This window comes from Zingiber officinale, chromosome 10B (genome assembly GCF_018446385.1).
Source record: "Zingiber officinale cultivar Zhangliang chromosome 10B, Zo_v1.1, whole genome shotgun sequence".
NCBI lineage: Eukaryota > Viridiplantae > Streptophyta > Magnoliopsida > Zingiberales > Zingiberaceae > Zingiber > Zingiber officinale.
Window position 1 is genome coordinate 91095916 of NC_056005.1, and position 24250 is coordinate 91120165.

The 24250-nt window shown below is 36.3% G+C and overlaps 1 protein-coding gene across 1 annotated transcript; it reads left to right on the forward strand.

The window, feature by feature from the left end:
* Positions 1–20871: 20871 nt before the first annotated feature.
* LOC122030379 (adenylate kinase isoenzyme 6 homolog) lies at positions 20872–23617 on the forward strand. The gene is made up of 3 exons (XM_042589585.1): positions 20872–21113; positions 22960–23105; positions 23270–23617. The coding sequence occupies exons 1-3, from the start codon at positions 20916–20918 to the stop codon at positions 23451–23453; spliced, it is 528 nt and encodes a 175-aa protein (XP_042445519.1). The 5' UTR covers positions 20872–20915; the 3' UTR covers positions 23454–23617.
* The last annotated feature ends 633 nt before the right edge of the window (positions 23618–24250 follow it).

A 24250-nucleotide genomic window follows, 5' to 3' on the forward strand; every position in this document is an offset into this window, starting at 1 on the left:
TGGAATCACGTCGATCCTGTCTGTGTACAATATTTCCTATGGCATGAACAAGGATGCAATAATTTAAAGGGCTTTGGTGTTAAAATTAGTGATGAGGCGGAGATAAGTAGCCTATATGTGGCACCACCAAATCGGTTAAAAGTCAAGTTGAATTGTAAGTCGAGTCGAAAAGGAAATAGACTCTAGTCAAGGTGGACCCAAAACTGGTCAAATTGAACATTGAGGTGCCGATGTGGTAGGTCAAGACACACCCCCAATACGCCAAGGCTAGCTTAAGAGGGATTCCTACTCCCTCAACTCGGCTACACTCGACTCCCTCAAGCTCTACCATACTCGACTCCGTCGGCTCGGCTATATTCAACTCCCACAAGCTCAGCCACACTCGACTCCCTGAGCTCGGTTACACTCAACTCCCTCAAGAAATCGAAAACGATTATAACTATAAACCTTTCTTTGATTGTTCTTTTCTTGCTTTGGATTGCCTCTTGATTGATTAGAAATGTAGTAGTAATTATTTCTCAACGTCACAAGAACCGATGACGAAAACTCCAGACGAACTCTCCTTTATATGGATGTTGTACAAAGTGATTTTTGTCTCCAATCGATTAGCTTTTCTTCCCAATTAATTGCCACATCGTCATTCGATCGTTCAGCTTGTAGAATGATTTTTTTTCAAATCCATAATTAATTAGTGAAACATACTAATCGATTCAACAACTTCTAATCAATTGTCTCGATCGATTTAGAAGTTTTCTCTTTCAGGACAAAGGCCTCAATCAATTGGGAAATGTTGAATCGATTAACCCAATCGATTCACTAAGCCTATGTTCTTGGCAAAAAAAACAACTCAATTAATTGAGCATATTCCCAATCGATTCAGCACTCTTACTCAAAAAGCCACTGTACTTCATGAAAATCACACTCCAATCAATTGGATGGGTCAATCAAGTACCTTAATCGATTGACTTAGGGTAAATCAATTACTCCAATTGAGTGGATGAGCCTATCGATTACCCTAATCGATAGGCTTAAGGTCAATCGATTATTCTAATCGATTGTCCAATCCTAACTCACTTGATCCAAATTTAGGGTTCATTTACCCAACATCCAATCAACCATGATTTGTTGGGACATTCTATTACCTAGCATCCGGTTAGTCTTGACTTTTTAGGATTTCTTGACCAAGTGTTCGGTCCTCCGTGACTCACTTAGACTTTCCCTTGTTAACTCTCGTTGAACTTCCAATCACCAAGTGCGGTCTTCCTTGACCCACTTGGATTTTCCTCTTATCTAACCTCTAGTTAGGACTTGGCCAAGTGTCCGGTCCTCCGTGACCCATTTGGACTTTCCCTTGTCAACTCTCTTGGACTTCCAATCACCAAGTGCGGTCTTCCTTGACCCACTTGGATTTTCCTCTTATCTAATCTCTAGTTAGTACTAGTTACTCGGTAGTCTTCCACCCTACCTAAATTCAGTTAGGATTTTTTTTACCAACGTGTGATCCTCCTTGATCTATTTAGACTTTTCTTTGCCTAACTTTAGTTAGGACTAGTCACTTGGTAGACTTCCACTCTGCCTAATCTCAGTTAGGAATTTCTCTTGTCTAAACACAGTTAAGGTTTTCCTCTGCCAATGTACGATCCTTGATTCACTTTAACTTTCCTTTGTCTAACCTAAATTAGGACTAGTCACTCAGTATACTTCCATCTTGCCTAACCTCCAGTTAGGACTTCGTGGGTAAGTATCCGGTCCTCTTTCGATCTACTTGACGTCGCTCTCACATATTGTCAAACATCAAAACTCAAGCTTGACCCAAAGACAATTGTAGCAACATAAATGATAGATTGTGAGTATGAGGATGACCAACATGAGATGTGGCCATGGAATCAAATAATAATCAAGGGTGAGGGATGGAGTTGAAGAGCCAACGCCCTTGAGAACTCTCCGTAAGTAAAGAAGGAGTCAAATGATATTCCTTCCATTGACCATACAAACTTCTACCAAGGTTATCACTTAATGTCCATCTTAAAGAGGAATGGACATGTAAACTCCTGGTAATAGCTCATCACCAGACAATAGCCAAGTTTCCACATTTGCTCTTCTTTGAGAATATCCATCTTAACACAATTACACTCATCGATCCATCCAGCATACTCTCACACAAGCAAGATAAAGTTATTCCAAAATGCGAAAAGATATCCCGAATGACATATCTTATCTTTTTCCAATCGATATATAGAGAAGGGAGACAATGATGATAGTTCGGTAGCGCCCCATGTAAGAGTCAAAAGTGAAAATGCCTAGGAGAGTTAGCATTGATGCGATGCCATTCCATACATTAATAGCGGCTGTTATCGTCACTGTCCACTCATGGAGAGGCCCCATGAGGAAGGAGATCAGGTTGCAGACGCCCTGTAGTAGGCGAACTCTGCAATCTCTACCCCTATTATAAAGAGGGCAGATGACCAGTGTTAGAGTGTATACTAAAAGTCTAGCTTTTGTAAATATTTATTTTTGAAATAAAAGAATCACATTGGTCAAATGTCTACATTTTATTTGTCAAGTATAGTTGTTTAATTAATTTATATTGTAGATAACATGGTGTGTGGTGTCACACACAGAAGATCATGTTATAAGTTCTTTATAAATTATAAACAGTTGCTCACGACTAAGATGGAAAGGAACAAACCATTGGAATAGTCGTAGTGTAATTAGGAATTAGTTTATCTTGACTAATAAATTACACTAGTACACTCTAAGTGTATTGAGCAGGACTATTTTAGGTAAGTTCTTTTATATTGACTTAATAAAAGAACTAGACCTTAGTTATTATGTAAGTGTGTGCTCTTAATTCTAATATAATAACAAGCACATATATTTAGTATTTATTTCTTTAACTTATCAAAGGGTGAGATTTAGCTCGATAAGTCAATAGACCCGATAAGTTGGGAAATGATATTACTTATAGTGTGTGTTGTTGATTATAGAATGAAACTGTGTCCTAGTAATCTAGGTTGAGAATGCCCCCAATAGGAGCTCATAAGGATCGTCATATTAAACCCTGCAGGTGGACTTAGTCCGATATGATAATGAGGTTGATTGGTATTACTCTTGGACTAAGACATTAATTAAAGTGAGTTGTCAGTAACTCAATTAAATTAATGGACATTAGATATCTTAAACACAAGGAGACTAACACACTCACGATAAGAAGGAGCCCATAATGTAATTTGGAATTGGTGCGGTAGTGCAGTAATAACTCTCTAGTGGAATGAGTTATTATTGATGAACTTAAGTTGTGTGTTCAGGGCGAACACGGGATACTCAAGCTCATCGGAAGGTCAAAACCAATTTCTCCTCTAGGTCCCTTACGTAGCCTCATTAAAGCCACAAGTCCACACATATAAAGCCCTTCTTGGTGTTCAAGAAGAGGCCGACCCATGACTTGGTGACCAAGCCAAAGGGGCCGGCCAATCTCCTTCACAAAGGGGTCGGCCCTTTGCTTGGTGTCCAAACAAAGAGGGACCGGCCATGATATGTCAAATTAGGAGGGGTGTTTTGAATTTTTAAAATCTTCTCTTTGTAGAAAACTACAAGTTTTAAAAGAGAGTTTTTAAAATATAAAACTTTTCTTATTTGAATTAGGCCACATGGTTTAAAAAAAGTTTAAAAGTTTTAAAACTTTCCTTTTTTAACCATCCTCATGGTTTTAGAAAAAAGGAAGAGAAGTTTTAAATTTTAAATCTTTTAATTTTGTAACCATGGTTAAAAAGGAAATTTTAGTAGAGAAGATTTAAATTTTAAAAATTAATTTTAATTTTAATTTTTAAAACTTTCCTTTTTTAACATTCACAATAGGAAAGAGAGCTTGTAAAATTTTATAAGAGGATTTTTTCTTTTGTAAATTTTTTATAAAAAATTATTTTTCTCCTTGATGATGTGGCTGGCCACCCTTGCTTGGTGCCCAAGCAAGGGGCCAGCCAAATTAAATTAAAATAAATCATCATTCAATCCATGATTGATGATTGAATCAATCAAGAGGAAAGAAAAGGAAAAATAAAAAGGGAAAAGGAAAAACAAGAGGAAGATTTTAATTTTTGTAAAAAGTCTTCCCTTATTTGCCTTGGGCAAGTAATATAAAAGAAGAGGAGGGGAGGCCTCATGAGTTAACAACTCTTATTCTCTTGGTGGAGACTCTTCTTGTGGCCAGTCCTCTCTCCCTCTCCTTTCCCCTTGCTCTCTTTTCCTTGGTGGTGGTAGTGGCCGAAAGTTAGAGAAGGAGGAGAAGCTTTTTGGGTGGTGTTCATCTTGGAAGATCGTCGCTCACACGACGTCCAAGGCGAGGCGAGGAATACGACAGAAGATCTCGAGGTCATTAGCATACAAAGAGAAGGTATAACTAGTAATTTTCTTCCACATCATGCTAGTTATTTTTCTTTATATGAATTCCAAACACAAGAGACAATAGATTCTAGTTTTTCGGATTTGTTATTCGAATTTGTGTTTTTTGTTTTTCGAATTTGTGATTCTATTATTCTTTTTGGTTAAACCTAGAGTTATATAAGGGAATTAAATATTAGCTTTCCTTAAAAGGCTTTGTCTAGGAAGTGGTGGTTGCTCCCATATCCAAGAAGGCCTAGTGCCTCGCCATGTTTAACCTGGAAGCCAATTTTAGAAATTAATATTTAATTAAATTTATAACGTAGGTGGATTTGGATCAATAATGTTAAGTTCTGCTTGCGATCCAAGTCTAAACCATTAAGAACAGATAAGTTAAATTTGGAATCAATAATGTTAAGTTCCATTTGCGATTCTTAATTTAACATCTAAAGAACACAATAGGTTATTTAGGAAAGGTTCGACACTTGTACAAAATTTTTGTACAGTGGAACCGGTATGATCTTCCTAGGACTAACCAACAACCAGTTGCTAGAGGTAGATCTCGAGGCAAGATGACTGTAGTAGTCAACAACACCTTCCATTGGCTTGAGAAGCCTACCTTGGGAATTTTAGAGAGGATCCATCTCCATTGCCACTGATTTGTGATATTAAAATGCTCTGCTCCTGCCCCTCATTTGGAAAGACCATATTGTTCATCTCTATTTTGTTCTTCAACTTTTGTATCTCAACCTCAATGTATCTTGCTCGTGTTTCCGCAGTGGTAGTGACGGTCCGAGTACCTTCACCATCCTTTTGCTCCCCTTCTTGTGTTCATCTTCTGCCATAGCTTTTTGTAAGATTTTTCTCTAGATGGTGCCATTTTGATGGTCACTTTTTCCATTTACTCGGGCTATTCCTTTCCCGAATGCAAGATTGGCTTACCATCCAGCGAGATCCAAGTATCTTGAGATATAACACGTATTAGAGCTTAGGTTGGCTTGTCCACGCATGACCCCTCTGATGCTCAAGCCAGTTATCAATCAGAGAAGGAAGAAGTAGAAGACTAAAGAAGAAAACTGATGGAAAGGAGTCACCTCCGCTTGCAAGAAGAAAAGAACCAACTTCGTTGCATCTTACCTCTTCTAGTGCTTATATAGCTATTAAAAAGGCATCTCCACGTCGGATCCTTCGTGTCCTTCCCATTTTCTCTCATATGAGTGAAGACACAACCTTTGACAATCTGTTACTCACTTATTCATTCATTGATCGCCATGTGTTGAGATAAATGAATCAAGGGAACCAGATCTGATATTTACTACTTGCCTATCCATTTAATGATTGTCACATATTCACAACTAGAAGCTTCAAAAACTTTGCTGATCGGCAGAGCTCAACTAATTGCTCAGTGAGATTTATTTGTATTACTCAAGATAACTTGAGTATATTGCTCAAAGACACTTGGTGATGTTGCTCAGCAAAACATAAATATATTGCTCGGTGGAACTTTGGTCATATTATTCTGGAGAATAGACTAATTTCGAGAACATTATATCTTTGTGAGTATTGTAGAGTACTATTTATTGGAACCCCAAGGTTGTTTTGATGTGATTAAACAAGATAAGTTAGGTCATGTTGGGTTTTGATCCATGTGTCTAAGTGTGCAGAAACTTAGGAGCATAGGAAGTCGAGCAAAAAATGCAACTAGCGAGAAGGACGACACAGGAGAGAGCCGATGAGCTTGGTGCGTCTGAGGGACGAGGTGTTGCGGAAGAGTACACCGGCGGATGAGAAGGGAGCGTGCGATATTTCTGAGAGACGAGAAGCTGGAGCGGAAGATTGCTCGGGGAGCAAAAGACGTAGCTAGAGAGAAGGTCGGCACGGGAGAGAGCCGATGGGCTCGGTGCATCCGAAGGACGAAGTTGCGGAAGAGTATGTTGGCGGACGAGAAGGAAGCATGCACCGATTTCGAGGGGCAAAAAGCTGGAGCAGAAGGTTGCTCGAGGAGAAGGCCGAAATTGGGTTCGGGTGAGTCTTATTTCGGTTGGTTGAAATCACCCAAGCGAGCGGAGTCGGAGTGGAAGACTCGGATCGAGGTGAGCAGCACCAGAGTAGAGGGCCGGGATCGAAAAAGACAACAGCGAAACCCTTCCGGGTGCCCGAAACCCAAATATTATCAGCATCGACATGGACATTGACCGTTACGTCGGGGATAGATTTCTATCCCACTCCAGGTGCCTAGAATCCTTCCAGGCGCCCCGACCAAGGTTATAAATATAGTCTTGGTCCAAGAAGCTAAGTAGAATAAAAATTACTGAGCAACACTTGTATACGCTTTCCACTTTGTTTAGCTTCTTCATTTTTGTGTGCAAATTGCTATAAAGAAGCTTCTTCACCTGAAGGAGAAAGTAGTGTGATTCATTTCCTTGGATTAACAACCTCCCCGGTTGTAATCAAGTAAAAATTCCAGAGTCTCTTTCTTTTCTGTTCATTTAATTATTTTTTGCAAGTGTTCGTTATTTAAGTTAATTGTCCGAGAAGAGTTTCTTTTTGTAATTGTGTAGGGCTATTCAACCCCCCCCCCCCCCCTCTCGCCAGCCAACTAGGGTCCAACACTATCGCACTCGCAATTGGGATTGTTTGGGGAGATGAGGTTGATTTTTTGGAGTATTATAGCACAATAATACTATAGCAGTTACTGTAGTAGGACTGTTACTGTAGTACTTACTATAGCACTCGTAATTGGGATTGCTCAAGAAGCTAGGGCTGATTTTCTAGAGTAGTATAGTGTAGTAACACTATAATAGTTATTGTAGCAACATTGCTGCTATAGCAATCAAGCAATATATTGCGTGAAAGAATAATCTTGTAGTAGAGCTACTGTAGTAATGTTACTGTAGTAATCGAGCAATGGATTGTTTGAAGAATAATATGGATTGTGGAATAAGTACCCGAGAATGAATTGATCGGGAGAAGATTCTAACTATTTGGAATACTCGGGGATAAATTCGGATACCATAAGATATCCCTCTTTCAAGTTGGACTAAAAAGCGAAGTCGAATGAAGTTAATTAAAAAAGTGTTTAAAAATACTTAGCTTGGGGGTAAATCTAGTTACCATCAATACCTTTGGGGAGTTCCTCGGTAGGATTGCAATGGAGTTGATTCCTCAAAGATGTTGAATATAATGGGGAAGTCCAAGGAGACTTCGAGCTCCTCCTGCAATCGCTTGTTCTCGTCGAGTAGCTGAAAGCTTTAGGATATATCAAAATGAAACAGATCTAATTATCATCATCAATACGATTAACATAGATATTGAAACATTGAAGAAACCAAATGTTCGATCTGAATCTAGCGATAATACCATTTGTCTCAATATTTATGAATACAAAGGAAGAAGTTAGGCGATAACCGGAGTCCTTGTTTCAATGGAAAAATAGAGAGGAAGAAGAAGCTTAGATTGTAACATCATGCCTAAATTGAAATAGCTTTCCCCTCTTATACTAAGCCCAAAACTACAACAATCATTCATCTTAAAACTCATAATATGTTAATAGTCCATTAATATTAACCAATTAGGTTATTAGATTTACACATACAATCTACATTCAATAACTTAAATCCCTTTCATACATGATGTATTAGATAACTTAATGAAGTTTAAGGTGGTGTTTGGTTAAATGATGGGAATGACTATGTGTATAGGTTTGATAGTAAGGTGGAATGAGAATGAGAATGAAAATGAAACCCACCTAGTTATATGAGTTTTGTTGATTCCCAAAAATCTAGAAATCATTCCCAAATTGTCATTCCGAAACCCACAAATCAAACATTATCTTTTACAATCATTTCATTCCCTCATTTCCAAATTCATCAACCAAACACCCCCCTAATTTTTAATGATAATTATGTGCGATATTAATTCTGTTGGTTGGTCCTAGGAAAATCGTACCAGTTCCACTGTACAAAAATTTTATACAAGTGTCGAACCTTTCCTAAACAACCTATTGTGTTCTTTAAAAATTAAATTAGGAATCACAAACGAAACTTAACATTATTGATTCCAAATTTAATTTATCTATTCTTAATGGTTTAGATTTGGATCGCAAATAGAACTTAACACTATTGATCCAAATCAGCCTATGTTACAAATTCAATTAAATATCTATTTCAAAAATCGGTTCCCAGAACAAACATGATGAGGCACATGACCTTCTTGGGTATGAGAGCATCCACCACTGCCTCGACAAAACCTCTTAACGAAATTAAATATTTAATTTCCTAAAATAACATTAGGTTTAACCAAAAAGAACAATCAAATCACAAATTTGAAAAATAAAAAAAAACATAAACTCGAATTACAAATTCGAAAAACTAGAATCTAATGTCTCTTGTGTTTAGAATTCATACAAAGAAAATAATTACTAGTTATGCCTTTTCTTTGTATGCTAATAACCTCGAGATATTCTGTCGTATTCTTTGCCTCACCTTAGATGTGGTGTGGGCGATGATCCTCCAAGATGAACACCACCCAAGAGCATTCTTCCTCCTTCTCTAGAATTCGACCACCACCACCACCAAAGAACCAAAGAGAACAAGGGGAAAGAGAAGGGAGAGAGGGTCGGCCACAATAGAGAGCACCAACAAGAGAATAAAAATTGATAATTCATGACGTCTCTCCTCCCCGTCTTTTATATTACTTGCCCAAGATAAATAAGGAAAATATTTTTACAAAAATTAAAATCTTCCTCTTGTTTTTTCCTTTTCCCCTTTTATTTTTCCTTTTCTTTCCTCTTGATTGATTCAATCATCAATCATTGATTCAATCATCAATCATTGATTCAATTGACTGAATCATGGATGATTGGATGCTCTTAATGGCAGGCCCCTTGCTTGGACACCAAGCAAGGGTGGTCAGCCACCTCATCATCAAGAGAAATAATTTTTTATAAAATTTTATAAAAGAAAAAAATCCTCTTATAAAATTTTATAAGCTCTCTTTCCTTATGTGGATGCTAAAAAAGGAAAGTTTTAAAAATTAAAATCAAGTTTTAAAATTTAAAACTCATCTTCTAAAATTTCCTTTTTTAACATGGTTACAAAAATAGAAAGTTTCAAATTTAAAATTTCTCTTCCTTTTTTTTTTCTAAAAACCATGATGATGGTTAAAAAAGGAAAAGTTTTAAAACTTTTAAACTTTCTTTTAAACCATGTGGCCTAATTCAAATAAGGAAAGTTTTGTAAATTTAAAAACCTTCTTTTAAACTTGTAGTTATCTACAAAAAGAAGGTTTTAAAAATTCAAAACACCCCTCCTAGCTTAAATTTTATTGTCGTCGACCCCTTCATGCTTGGGCACCAAGCAAAGGGTCGGCCCCTATAGAGAAGGTTGTGGCCGACCCTTATGGCTTGGTCACCAAGCCATGGGCCGACTCCCTCTTGGACACCAAGAAGGGCTTTTCTCAAGTAGACTTGAGGTATTAATGAGGCTACGACAGGGACCTAGAGGAGAAATTAGTTTTGGCCTCTCGATGAGCTTGAGTATCCCGTGTTCGCCCCGAACACACAACTCAAGTTGATCAATAATAACTCATTCCACTAGAGAGTTATTATTGCACTACCGCACCAATCCCAAATTACATTATGAGCTCCTTCTTATCATGAGTGTATTAGTCTCCCCGTGTTTAGGATATCGAATATCCATTAATTTAATTGAGTTACTGACAATTCACTTTAATTAATGTTTTAGTCCAAGATTAGTACCACTCAACCTCATTGTCATGTCGGACTAAGTCCACCTGCAGTGTTTAACATGACAATCCTTATGAGCTCCTCTTGGAGACATTCTCAACTTAGATTACTAGGACACATTTTCATTCTATAATCAACAACACACACTATAAGTAATATCATTTCCCAACTTATCGGGCCTATTGACTTGTCGAGCTAAATCTCACCCTTTGATAAGTTAAAGAAATAAATACTAAATATATGTGCTTGTTATTATATTAGGATTAAGAGCACACACTTCCATAATAACTAAGGTCTAGTTCATTTATTAAGTCAGTATAAAAAGAACTTACCTAAAATGGTTCTACTCAATACACTTAGAGTGTACTAGTGTAATTTATTAGTCAAGATAAACTAATACCTAATTACACTACGACTATTCCAATGGTTTGTTTCTTTCCATCTTAGTCGTGAGCAACTGTTTATAATTTATAAAGAATTGATAACATGATCTTCTGTGTGTGATACCACACACCATGTTATCTACAATATAAATTAATTGAATAACTATACTTAACAAATAAAATGTTGACATTTGACCAATATAATTCTTTTATTTCAAAAATAAATATTTACAAAAGCTAGACTTTTAGTATACACACTAACAAATTTATGTATAGCCAGTCAAATGGTGACCTAATATTCAGTAGTTCCTTCATGTAATCGATGGTGTAGAATGGAGGTTCTGTCTATCTGTTGAAGGTGTTGAAGATCAACTGATTTCTTGGGTAAAGGTATGTTTGAGCCTACTTAGCTTACTTGAACTAATCAAAAATATAAGTTCAATTAGTGCATTGGCCTAACTAAAGTGATTGTTCTAGTGAAAATGGATTAGATACCCAAATTATTTCATTAGTGAATTAATAATATTAAAACTTTAGAGGTGATATTTTATTGAAACAAATAATATAATATTAAAAAATTTATTGTAAAATAAAGTATGTGGATGCTCATAACCCCCAATGACTTCATAAACTCCCTCATCTACATAATCTATCATCTTTTAAACTCCTAAGTTATGTAAATTCATGAGGAGTTTCAATATGATTATGTACATATAAATACATATGTATTCATTTCAATAAGTAAGAAAAAGTGAGGAAAAAGAGAAAAGGTTAATAATATTTCCTTTTCATATGCAGTTGCTTATATAATTTTATAACACGTTATCAGTACGAAGAGCTCTACTTTTTCTTTTAAATCAGTTATAGGTAATATCATATATATATATATATATATATATATATATATATATATATATATATATATTTTCTCAATCAAAATTATTCACATGCTAAGAAGTTAAATTTATAGTTCCTTTATCATTTATTAGCTATTATCCGATTAACTATTAGTTAGTTACTTATTTGTATGATTTGCAACGTTTTAAAAATTTTACAATATTTTACAGTTAAGTATTACCAAATCATCTTTTGATTATATCATGTTATATCATTTATTAATAAATATATATGATGCACGATAATTATTATTAATAATTTAGTTTTCTTTGTAATAGATTCTTACTATGTCCAATCTTTCAAAGTTAGAGTTTGTTGCTCTTGACATTTCGGGAAAAAATTATCTATCGCAGATTTTGGATGCTATGGGTCTTGGAGACACCATAAAAGATGGAAATAAGGAATCTTTACAAAATTGTGCAAAAGCAATGATATTCATTCATCACCATCTTCATGAAACATTGAAAATTGAATATTTGACAATTAAAGATCCACTTGAGCTATGGAATAATTTAAAGGAAATGTATAGCCATTATAAAACCGTGATTCTTCCAAATGCTCATTATGAATGGATTCATTTACGTTTACAAGATTTTAAATCTGTAAGTGAATATAACTCGGCAATATTTAGAATTAGCTTAAAATTAAAATTATGTGGTGAAAAAATTACTGATGAAGATATGTTGGAAAAAAATATTTTAAAAATCGCTGTTAAAACCGGTGTCTATTAACGAAAAATGGGTGCTCATAGACATCGGCTAAAAAAATCGATGTCTATGAGCGAAAATCTGCGCTCATAAACACCAGTTTTTGAAAAATCGGTGTAAAATACTCAAAGACATCGGTTTTTACTTAAAACCGTTGTTGTTCCACTGATGCCTATGAGGGTTTTTATTGTAGTGATGCTCCTGCAACAGCAATATAGAGAGAAAGGTTTTAAGAAATATTCTGAGTTGATTATATGTCTTCTGGTGGCTGAGCAAAATAACGAGCTTTTGATGAAAAATCATGAGATCCGTCCAACTGGTGCTAGTCCAATCCCTGAAGTGAATGAGATAACTGGTAAAAATGATAAATGACAACACAAACAAAAATTTCATCATGGTCGTGGTCGTGGCCGTGATCGTGGTCGTAGATATGGAAATGATTGATCTCAAGAAAATCATGATGGTTATAATAAAAGAAACACAACAACTCACCAGAAGTGGGTTAACAATAATGTTCATCAAAAGTGGACAAATGACAATGGTAAAAGGGTTCAAAGTGGACAAGATAATGACAAAAAGAAATCAAAAAATTCATGTTATAGATGTGACATGAAAGGACATTGGTCACGTACTTGTCGTACGCCAAAATACTTTATTGATCTCTGTTAGGATCAGTTGAGCTAGAGGGGGGGGGGTGAATAGCTCACTTCGTTTTCTTGATCAACTTGATTTTGCGCAGCGGAAACTCGAAGGCAATGCTAACTCGAATATTTACTTGGTATCCACCTCCCCAAGGAGGTGACTAGTCCAAGGATCCACACCACTCACACTCTTCCACTATCAAAAGCCCTCCTTCTCGAAATCACACCGAAGGTGGAGAAACCTTACACAATTACAACCCTCCCTCTCCAAAGTAAAGAATCGCACTCACCACAATGAAGAAGAAAAGAAATATTACATACTTTAGGAAAGGCTTCTTCTTCGCTGCGTGAGATTTGAGAGAGTAACAAGAGGGAGATTCCGAACTTGAGCACCTTTTGAAGATCTTGAGCACTTGAGAGAGTTGAGACCTTGGAGAGCAATGGAACAGTGTTTCTTTTGTTTCTACTTTCTTTTCTTTTTCTTCCATGCCTTTAAACGTTGAGAAAACTAGCTGTTTCTCACGTAGCTGTCGCCGTGAATCGATCGGAGTCATATTTGGATCGATTCATAAGTATCCGTTGGAAACCATCGCGTCACGATCAACAGCTTAGATTGATTCACTTGAGTTTGAATCGATCGGTGCAATTCTTGAATCGATTCAGACCTCTGCTAGTGAGTTCGCAGCTTTGTGAATCGATCCCCCGATCGATTGAGTAACCTCAATCGATTCCCCGATCGATTGAGTAACCTCAATCGATCGGATGATCGATCTAAGGGAAATCTGTGCTTCGCACAGAGACTTCCTGATCGATCGCTCGATCGATTGGATTTTCCCAATCGATCGGCCGATCGATCCAGAAGCATTCTGTGCGTCGCACAGAAGCTTCCTGAATCGATCGGCCGATCGATTGGTTTTCTCCAATCGATCAGCTGATTGATCCAGAAGCATTATGTGCTTCGCATAAAAGTTTCCTGGATCGATCGCTCGATCGATTGGTTTTCTCCAATCGATCGGCTGATCGATCCAGAAGCACTCTGTGCTTCGCGCAGATCCTTCCCAATCGATCAGCCGATCGATTGGCTTCCTTCCAATCGATCGACTGATCGATCCAGAGGCATTCTGCCTCACAACCGTGTCTAAATCGTTTTTCCAATTGATTTCTAATACGTGAGGGATCATGCATCCAGCTTTATGACCTGCAGGAACTTCTCTTGCCAAGAATCTGGTCCTCGACCTTCTTGGACTTCTCTTGCCTTGCATCCGGTCTTCCGACCTGCAAGGATTCTTTTGCCAAGAATCCGATCCTTGACCTTCTTGGACTTCTCTTGCCTTGCATCCGGTCTTCCGACCTACAAGAACTTCTCTTGCAAACTCACACTGTATGTTAGATCCAACGTATTAACCTAAACTTAAATAATTATCAACACATTGAAACTTCCAGGGCATGATTGCACCAACAATCTCTATCAAGACTCTTTAAAGGGCAAGACAAAAGATACAGAGACAAATGTTGTCTTTCAAGACAATAATACAATTGTTGGTCCTTCTATGACAACACATTTGGATGTTTCTGATTTCTTTATAGATCCTGATGGAGGGATAGACAATTTGACCGGAAATGATGATATTTATGGAAATGTCTAAATCAATCAAATATTTTAAAATAAATTAGTTCATTTGCTATTATGTTTTCTTTTACTAATCTTTTAGTTGTTTCTCATTATGTATCTCTTTTGTTTTAATGAAGAATATCATGGCTTTTGGATTACATAATGGAGATTTATGCCTTATTGATAATGTAATGACACATTCTATATTCAAAAAGAAAAAAATATTTTTCTTATTTAGAAATGGGTGAAAGTAATGTTAATACAATATCTGGTACTACAAATATTATTGAAGGTTCTGGAAAAGCTAATATATCATTATTTGGAGGAACAAAATTTGTTATTGATAATGCATTGTTCTCTCCTAAGTCTCAACAAATTTTGCTAAGTTTTAAAGATATTCGCCGAAATGGATATCACATTGAAACATATAATGAGAATATTGAATATCTCTATATTACAAAATTAGTGTTGGATAAGAAACATGTATATGAAAGATTACCCGCTTTCTTATCTGGTTTGTATTACACAATAATATATGCAGTAGAAACAAATGCAATAGTAAACCCGAAGTTTACTGATTCAAATGATTTTATACCTTGGCATGACCGATTGGGACATGCTGGTTCTACAATGTTTCAAAAAATTATCAAGAATTCACATGGGCACCCATTAAAGAACAAGAAGATTCTCCAATTTAATGAATTCTCATGTTCTACTTGTTCTCAAGGAAAACTTATTATGCGGCCTTCACCATCTAAAGTTTGAATTGAATCCCCTACATTGCTGGAACGTATACAAGGTGATATATGTGGGTCTATTCACCCACCATGTGGACTATTTAAATATTTTATGGTGCTAATTGACGCCTCTACAAGATGGTCGCATGTATGTTTATTATCAACTCGCAACCTGCGTTTGCAAGATTGCTCGACCAAATAATTCGGTTGAGAGCTCAATTTTCAAAATATTCTATCAAGAAAATACGTCTTGATAATGCTGGTGAATTTACATCCCAAATATTTAACGACTATTGTATGTCTACTGGAATAACTGTTGAACATCTTGTTGCTTATGTTCATACACAAAATGGTTTAGCTGAATCATTTATTAAACTTCTCCAGTTAATAGCTAGACCATTGATTATGAGAACTAAGCTTCCTACATCTATTTGGGGGCATGCTATTTTGCATGCAGCAACACTTATACTTATCAGGCCAACCAGTTATCATATATTCTCCCCTTTACAATTGACTTTTGGTCAAGAGCCTAATATATCCCATTTGAGAATATTTGGATGTGCAGTATATGTGCCAATTAACCCACTGCAACGCACTAAAATGGGACCCCAAAGGAAATTGAGAATATATATTGGATATGATTCTCCTTCAATTATAAGATATTTGGAACCAATGACAGGAGATGTTTTTACGGCGCGATTTGCTGACTGTCACTTTAATGAAATAATTTTTCCAAAGCTAGGGGGAGAAAATAAAGAGTTTCCCAAAGAAGTCACTTGGAATGCATCATTATCGCAATTTGATCCTCGTACAAATTAATGTGAACTTGAAGTTCAAAGAATAATACATTTGCAAAGTATTGCAAATCAATTGCCTGATGCATTCACTGACTTGAAGAGAGTGACTAAGTCATATATACCAGCTATTAATGCTCCGGCTCACATTGATGTTCCAGTTGGACAATCAATTAATGAGATTACAACTCGCCTGAAGCGTGGTAGACCAATCAGTTCTAAAGATAAAAATCCTCGAAAAAGGAAAGGAGCAACTAATCAAGATGTTCATTTTGAAGCACCTAAGTCTCATATAGAGACAACTGACATAACTTTTGATAAAACTCCAGAAGAGGTTCAAATACTTGAAAATAATGAAGAAATCTCAATAAATTATGTTAGGATAGGGAAGAAATTGAATCGATCAAGATTAGTTATCGACAATAAATTTGCATACAATGTAGCGCTAGAAATTATTTATGAAAATGATGATCAAGAACCTAAATCTATTGAACAATGTCGTAGTATGCATGATTGGCCAAAATGGAAAGATGCAATTCAAGAGGAATTAAACTCACTCGCAAAACGTGAGGTTTTGGGATTTGTAGTCCAAACACCAAAAGGTGTAACCCCTGTAGGGTACAAATGGTTTTTTGTACGAATGCGAAATGAGAAAAATGAAATCATAAGATATAAAGCTCGTTTAGTGGCACAAGGTTTTTCTCAAAAACCTGGTATTGATTATGAAGAAACATATTCCCCTGTAGTGGATGCAATCACATTTCGATATCTTCTTTGTATGACAACACATGAAAAGCTTGAAATGCGTTTGATGGATGTAGTAGTAGCTTATTTGTATGGAAAACTTGATAATGATATTTATATGAAAATCTCTGAAGGGCTCACAATGCCAGAAGCATCAAGTTCAAATTTTAAAAATATTTATTCCATTAAATTACAAAAATCTTTGTATGGATTGAAGCAATCTGAACGTATGTGGTATAAACGTCTAAGTGATTATTTGGTGCAACATAAATATCAAAATGATCCAATATATCCATGTGTTTTTATAAAAAAGGATGGATTAAAATTTATCATTATTTCTGTATATGTTAATGATTTGAATATCATTGGAAGTTCTAAAGAAGTTATATATACAGTTGATATCTTAAAAAGAGAATTCGAGATGAAAGATTTAGGAAAAACAAAATTTTATATTGGATTACAAATTAAACATTTTGCGGATGGAATTTTTATCCATCAATCAGTTTATACACTAAAGGTTCTAAAACAATTTTATATAGATAAAGCTCATCCATTAAGTTTCCCAATGGTTGTTCGATCGCTTGATGTGAACAAAGATCCTTTTCGACCTAGTGAAAATGGTGAAGAACTGCTTGGTCATGAAGTACCATATTTAAGTGCAATTGGTGCATTAATGTATCTTGCTAATAATACAAGACCATATATAGCATTTGCTGTAAACTTATTAGCAAGATATAGTTCTTCTCCAACACGTAGATATTGGAATGGAATTAAACATATATTTAGGTATCTTCAAGGTACCATCGATTTGGGCTTATTTTATTCTAATATGTCTACTTCAGACTTAATTGGTTATGCAGATGCAGGATATTTATCTGATCCACATAAAGGTCGATCTCAGACTGGTTATTTATTTACATATGGTGGAACAACCATATCTTGGAGATCTATCAAACAAACCATAGCCGCTACATCATCGAATCATTCTGAAATACTTGCTGTCATGCCCCAGAGGAGTCTCTGCCAGAGGAAATTCCGACAGCATCTCCCCTGTACGGGTGACAATTTGAATGCTTTCTATATGCACAATATACCTCAGCCACATGCGGCTGGAATATACACACAACCACGCAGTTTATATGCAGTCTACTTGGCTGATAAAATAAAAACACAACCACACAGTTATATGTAAATTTAACAACTCACTCGGCTGTACCAAAAACCCAAACACAGCGGAAAATGATAGAAAATCAAATACAAACCAAAATACAAGACTGCTAGCCGGCTAGACTTACACCACACAACAACACAACACTCCGGAAACAAAACCGGAACACAAAGCTAAATACACACATATCATATACCAAGATAAAAATAAACAAAAATGCGGAGACTGGTTTTCTAATGTGACGTGGGGACCAGTAGACATGATACTCCAAGCGACTCCATAAACAACCTGGTACCTAAAAAAGATAGTGTCCACGGGGGTGAGTTTAACAACTCAACAGATACCAGTTGACATGTATACTAAGCTATAACAGACAGTAATAATTATGGAGTACAGTCTCCTGGACAAAAGCTGGAAATGCACAATAGAAAAGACTGAAGAGAACTGTACTCACCAGGGCCTCCTATCAGAATTATCAGGTCATCAAACCGAGAGTATCATAAATCCTGTATGCATGTCAAACATATGCATCCATCCAAATGCAGCATATAAGTGCAACAAACACAATCAGTAAATGCAGCAATGCATATGATGCCAATGACATGGTCACCCCTGATGCCAGTCAGCCATCTCACACACGATGGTGAGACCGAGTGGGTAGGGCTGTGACAACCGTCCACTCTGCCATCACTGTTCCTGATGAGTGACCGAGTGGACGAGATGCTGTCGGAGTACACCTATCCTCCTACCCCAAATCATAAGTGGGGGAGCACAATGCTCTCATCTCCCGATACACGATGACGGGGAGGAATCTCTGCCGGATACCACGCTGCGTCACACTACCCATGAGCGGACCAACGGAGTCAAACAAAGTCCAACCGCCTGCTGACTACCACGCTGCTACACTAAACCAGCGGAGCCAAACAGAGCAGAACTGTCTGCCGGCTACCACGCTGAGTCACCAGACCAATGGAGCCAAACAACAGAACTGCCACACACTTGTCTGATATACCACTAACCCATGAGTGGTGGTGTGTGCAGATACATGTAACTGGCGATGTGCTCGACAATAATGGAGCAGACTATCGCACAACATGCAATCATGCGAGATGATGCATGACACTAAACATGACAATATCCCGAACAGCATAACAATATCCATATATAAATATAAAATGTGTACCATAGGACAAGGAGCCAAATCAAAGGTACACATATAAGATAAGGTATAAAAACCTAAATCTTGAACATAATAAACACATGGTCGTATCACTACCCTAATAAGCATGTATAATCAGGTAGGTACTATCATGAAGTGCATAATAAGTAAACAAAACAAGCATGTAACAGGTATCGGGTAGTGACCAACCGAAGCAAAGATGAGCATAATTATTACTAAAGGTTATAACCTACTAAACATATCAACATGACATTATCAAAGATAAGTCAAGGTACCTGCCTCCAATAGGAAGGTCCAATCCAATCCAAATCCGATGTCGAGATGCTCGTCTCGTGTCAAGGTCCTGTGTCACCAATATAAATATATTTTATTTAGCTAACTCAAATGTATAGCTAAATAAAATCCTTAAGGCTAAATTATGGTAAAACCCTAATCAATCTAACCATCTAGTAATCCAATTTATCTCTAATTCAATACATAAACCTAATTCATCAACATCACGTATCAAAATTACTACACACGAACCTAACTACAAAATATATCAAATTCCTACCCCCTTACCTCAAATCACAGCCGAAAAGGTTGCTGTCGGAAAGGAGATGCTGCTGGAAACTACTTCTCTGCCCTGATAAAGTTACTGTCCACCAAATCAATATCCCTAAATTAGCAACAATCCTAGATAAATCACAACTAGAGCACGGTACAACAAGGATAGGACCACAGTGAAGAGCAAACTAGGGCACAAACCTTTACCCCTTTCCTTCTTCCTTGTCGGTTAGGGCACGCGAGGAGAAGGCGCGGCGCGCGGGGGAGGGGAAAGGAATGAAGGGAAAAGGCTTGGGGAAAAGAAATAAAGAAAAAAGGAGAGGGAATAAAAATAATTAAACATTTCCTCGTTAAACGGGGTAGCCTAAACAGGCTTTCCCGGGGTCCAGTTTTTTTTTATCCCCGTGACCTGAGCCATACGAGCTCCGAAAAATTTCAGAAAATTTTCTTATCATTATTCGCCATTTTTCAGTATTTTACACTTGCAATACATGAAGTCGGTCGGGAATGTGTTTGGTTGAGATTAATGATTCAACATATCAAGGAAAAATGTGGTTTGACTACTAATAAGAAAATTCCAACAATATTATATGAAGACAATGCGGCATGTATAGTTCAATTAAAGGAAGGGTACATCAAAGGAGATAGAATTAAATATATTTCACCAAAGTTCTTCTTCACTTATGATCTACAAAAAAAATGGTGATATTAAAGTTCAACAGATTTGCTCTAGCAATAATTTGGTAGATTTATTTACTAAAGCATTACCTACAACAACATTTAAGAAATTAGTACATGGTATTGGAATACGGCGGTACAGAGATCTCAAATGAAATTTCAAATAGGGGGAGTAAATTTTCACTATATCATATTATGTTGTCTGGTAAATTTATAGTGATACAGTTGTAGAATGACGTACTCTTTTTCTTTACTAGGTTTTTTCCCATTAGGTTTTTCCTAATAAGGTTTTAATGAAACAGATTCCTTAATTATGGGCATCCAAGGGGGAATGTTGTTCATAAACTCCCTCATCTACATAACCTATAATCTTTTAAACTCCTAAATTATGTAAATTCATGAGGAGTTTTAATATGATTATGTACCTATAAATATATATGTATTCATTTTAATAAGTAAGAAAAAAAAAGAAAAAAGGTTAATAATATTTCCTTTTGATATGCCTTGTTTATATAATTTTATAACAAATTTATATATTTCATAGATGCGATAGATTAAAACTGCTGTGCTAATTTGAAAATTCCTTACAAAGTTGGAGATTGAGCCCATTACTTATGTGGGCCGGTCCAGGTTTATGGCTCGCGTATTAAGTAGACGACCTTAACGCTAGCGACTTCGCTTGCCGACTCATTATTTGGTGCCATGGCCGACGGCGGCGGAAGAGCGAGGCCGAACATCCTGGTGACCGGGACGCCGGGGACGGGGAAGACGACGACTTGCTCGCTCCTCGCAGAAGCCACCAACCTCCGCCACATAAACGTCGGCGAGCTCGTCCGTGCGAAGGATCTCCACGACGGCTGGGACGAGGAGTTCGAGTGCCACATCATTAACGAGGATCTGGTCTGTCTCTCCGTAGCCCTAAACTTCGCATTCATCATCGATTCCCTATATTTTGATTTTTTTTTTTAGATTCCTTTTCGTTGTCCTTCGTTCGTGATCATTCGACGAGTAAAGTTGCAATTTTCTCTAGTATCTCATAGGAGAGTGCTTGATCGAATCTTTCCTAGTTGTAATCGAGGATTAGAAGCAAAATAACTGTTAAAATACGATGAGATTGTCAAATTTGATCACGGAAGTAGGTTTTGATGGAGTAAAAAAGGGGCAGCTGTGTGGAAAATAGTAGAATATGAAAGATGACTCTTTTCCTGTTGTTCTCACTATTTTTGCACATTGACCTTGAGTGAACGTTAACAATAATGTGAGCTCTCACTGGCTTCCACTATCTGAAAGATGGCCTTTTCCTATTGTTCTCACTATTTTTGCACATTGACCTTGAGTGAACATTAATAATAATGTGAGCTCTCACTGGCTTCCACTATCTGATTCTTGGTCTTGTAGTTCTTCATATCATTTGGTTATCCTTATACTCTCTATTATTTGCATTATACTCTGGTACAATTGGTGTTCTCAGAAGAAAAGGGAAGTGAAAATAACACCAAAAGAGAAGTCGCTCAAACTTCTCCAGATCAAGTCTATGTATCATGGATTTCTGTGTTGTGGTGCTCAGTAGCTTTTCCAAGTTTGTGCATTTAACGCTTTTTGCTGGAGAAAGCTATAGCATATCACCTCTCGTTTTCTGCTAATAGAATTGAGAATTTAATCAAGTTTCTATGCTTTGGATATATGTTCCATAAATATGGGAAAAAGGAAAAGCTAAAAAGAGGTGCAGCTGATTAATGTAGCATAGAAACAAGAAACGAAAAGAAATAAACTGGAGGCACTATGATCTCGTAGAGTTTTAGTGCTCAGTATAACTTTGAATCTCAATAAGCAAACAGCAAAACTGGCATGCACAAAGATCAAGCAAGCATTATCAGTTGTTGATTAAGCGTCGAATGATCACCGCTACTCGTGAATTACTAATTGATCTCACATGTATGATTAGTCACAATCATGTTATGTCAACTTCATCTATTCCACAAAGTATGTCTGCATGGAGTAATGGTCATTTACTAATGTGTAACTGATAGAAATTCACTCTTTTCAAAACTTGATATTTCCTAACATCTTAATTGTTTTGGTTCATGTTCAAGTACTAGTTCATTGTCTGAGCAATTTTTAAGATAGTTTTAATTTGCATAGACATCTAAAGAAGCTGGAAAGAGGACAGCTACAAAATATATTTCTAATTTTTTATGGTAATTTTTTTCTGCAAAAAGGTTTCTTGGACCTTTCAGATCTTCATAAACCTTTAGCCTTCATTGTTTGCTCATCCCATGGGTTGTTTTGATCGTGTAGAAGTTTCTTATGCTTCCAAAATATCCTGTTACTAGTTTACAAGTTCATTTTCAGATATATCACCTTTTCTTTTAACAATAAAGCCTCTTACTGTATAGTCAATAACTGTTTTAAATTATGGCATTGAATCATCATGAACTTGTTTTCTTCCTAGTAAATTGAATTGTTACCGCAACGTGACTTAGTACACCGTTGGATTGGAATTTGAGACGTGAATCATCAAAAGAATTAGGGCTGAAGATGACAATACACGGTTGCTATGATCTACTGTCTTATATGTATGATATTTATCTTGCTCTATGATGGAGAGAACAATTCTTCAGTATGTCCCTTGCAGACCACTTTCCTAAGCTTCGTTTGAATGTTCAAATCAATTAGTCTTATGGTGCATTTAATTTGCCGACTGTAGGTCTCATGGTACATTTAATAAGCTGAGTGTAGTTTGCAGGTGTGCGATGAAATCGAGGATAAAATGGAAGATGGTGGTAACATTGTGGACTATCATGGATGTGATTTTTTCCCAGAACGTTGGTTTGATTGTGTGGTGGTTCTTCAGACTGACAATTCTATTTTGCACGACCGTTTAAGTAGCAGGTATTCCTTCCCGTTTAAATCTTTCATGGACATAAAAAGTGCTATCTTTCCCATTGATTCCTCTCCTGAAAATCTTGTAAATCTGGTGATAAACGCAGCAAAATTTCCTTCATCACAGTTCTTAGTTTCCTAACTTGTATTTGTCATTCGTATACTGCTCGCAGAGGATACATGGGTCCGAAGCTTATGAACAATATCGAATGCGAGATCTTCCAAGTCCTACTAGAGGAGGCCAAGGCGAGTTATGCCGAAGAAATTGTAGTAGCATTGCAGAGTGACACTGTCGAAGATATCAGTAGGAACGTAGCCAATCTGACCGAATGGGCTGCTAATTGGACTCCTCGTTGATTCTGTCAATACGATATGGTCATTGTAGCTTCTGAGTGCATCTATTCTGTGTGACATAACGCTGAAGAGCGATTAGTTAGGAAGGTTAGTGACCAAATAAATGTTGGTTCCAAGAGTTTGTAGTTTGTACGTGCGATATTTGCTATTTAGTATTTTGCTGTCAATTTTCGATGTCTTTGGCTGTTTACTTACGAAACGAATTGAAAGGAAAATCTTTTCTTAATAAAATTCCCCAGTTTTGAGGAAAAAAACAGTGAATTAATAGATTTGTCAGCATTATCTTGTGTTTTACTAGGGGGAATATTATCTCGTTTTAGTATTGATAATGTATTGTAAAATAATATTTTACTAAGGGGGTGTGATGCAGTAAGTAAAATATTTAAAGAAATAACTATTTGAAAAAGGTTTTCTTTTGGTCCAACTAGTCCCGAAGATGAGCAGACTTCTTCTAAGCTTCCACATTTGTATTAATGTAGGATTATTATAATATCTAAATGATTTTACAAACTAATAATATGGTTGAATGCTATAATATCCACATATTAACCATGTTTAATTGTTTAAAAGTAGTTAATGAGTAAATTTTATATAAAAAAAATTAAAACTTAAGAAAATAATTTTTTAATATAAAAAATAAAAATAAATAAATAGATTGTGAGAATGACACATAATCAATGTTAACATTACAAATAAATGTAATATATGTTAATAAAAAGGAAAGTATTAATATAATAAATACTTTTTAAAAATGCGACATATATTAGCGTTTAAATCAATATAAATATTTAACCCATATA

Excerpts from the sequence above, each read along its gene's own strand:
- LOC122030379 (XM_042589585.1), top strand. The coding sequence starts at position 20,916 with ATGGCCGACGGCGGCGGAAGAGCGAGGCCGAACATCCTGGTGACCGGG. Across the intron at positions 21,114-22,959 it reads ACATCATTAACGAGGATCTG|GTGTGCGATGAAATCGAGGA; the intron begins GTCTGTCTCTCC and ends TGTAGTTTGCAG. Across the intron at positions 23,106-23,269 it reads CACGACCGTTTAAGTAGCAG|AGGATACATGGGTCCGAAGC; the intron begins GTATTCCTTCCC and ends TACTGCTCGCAG.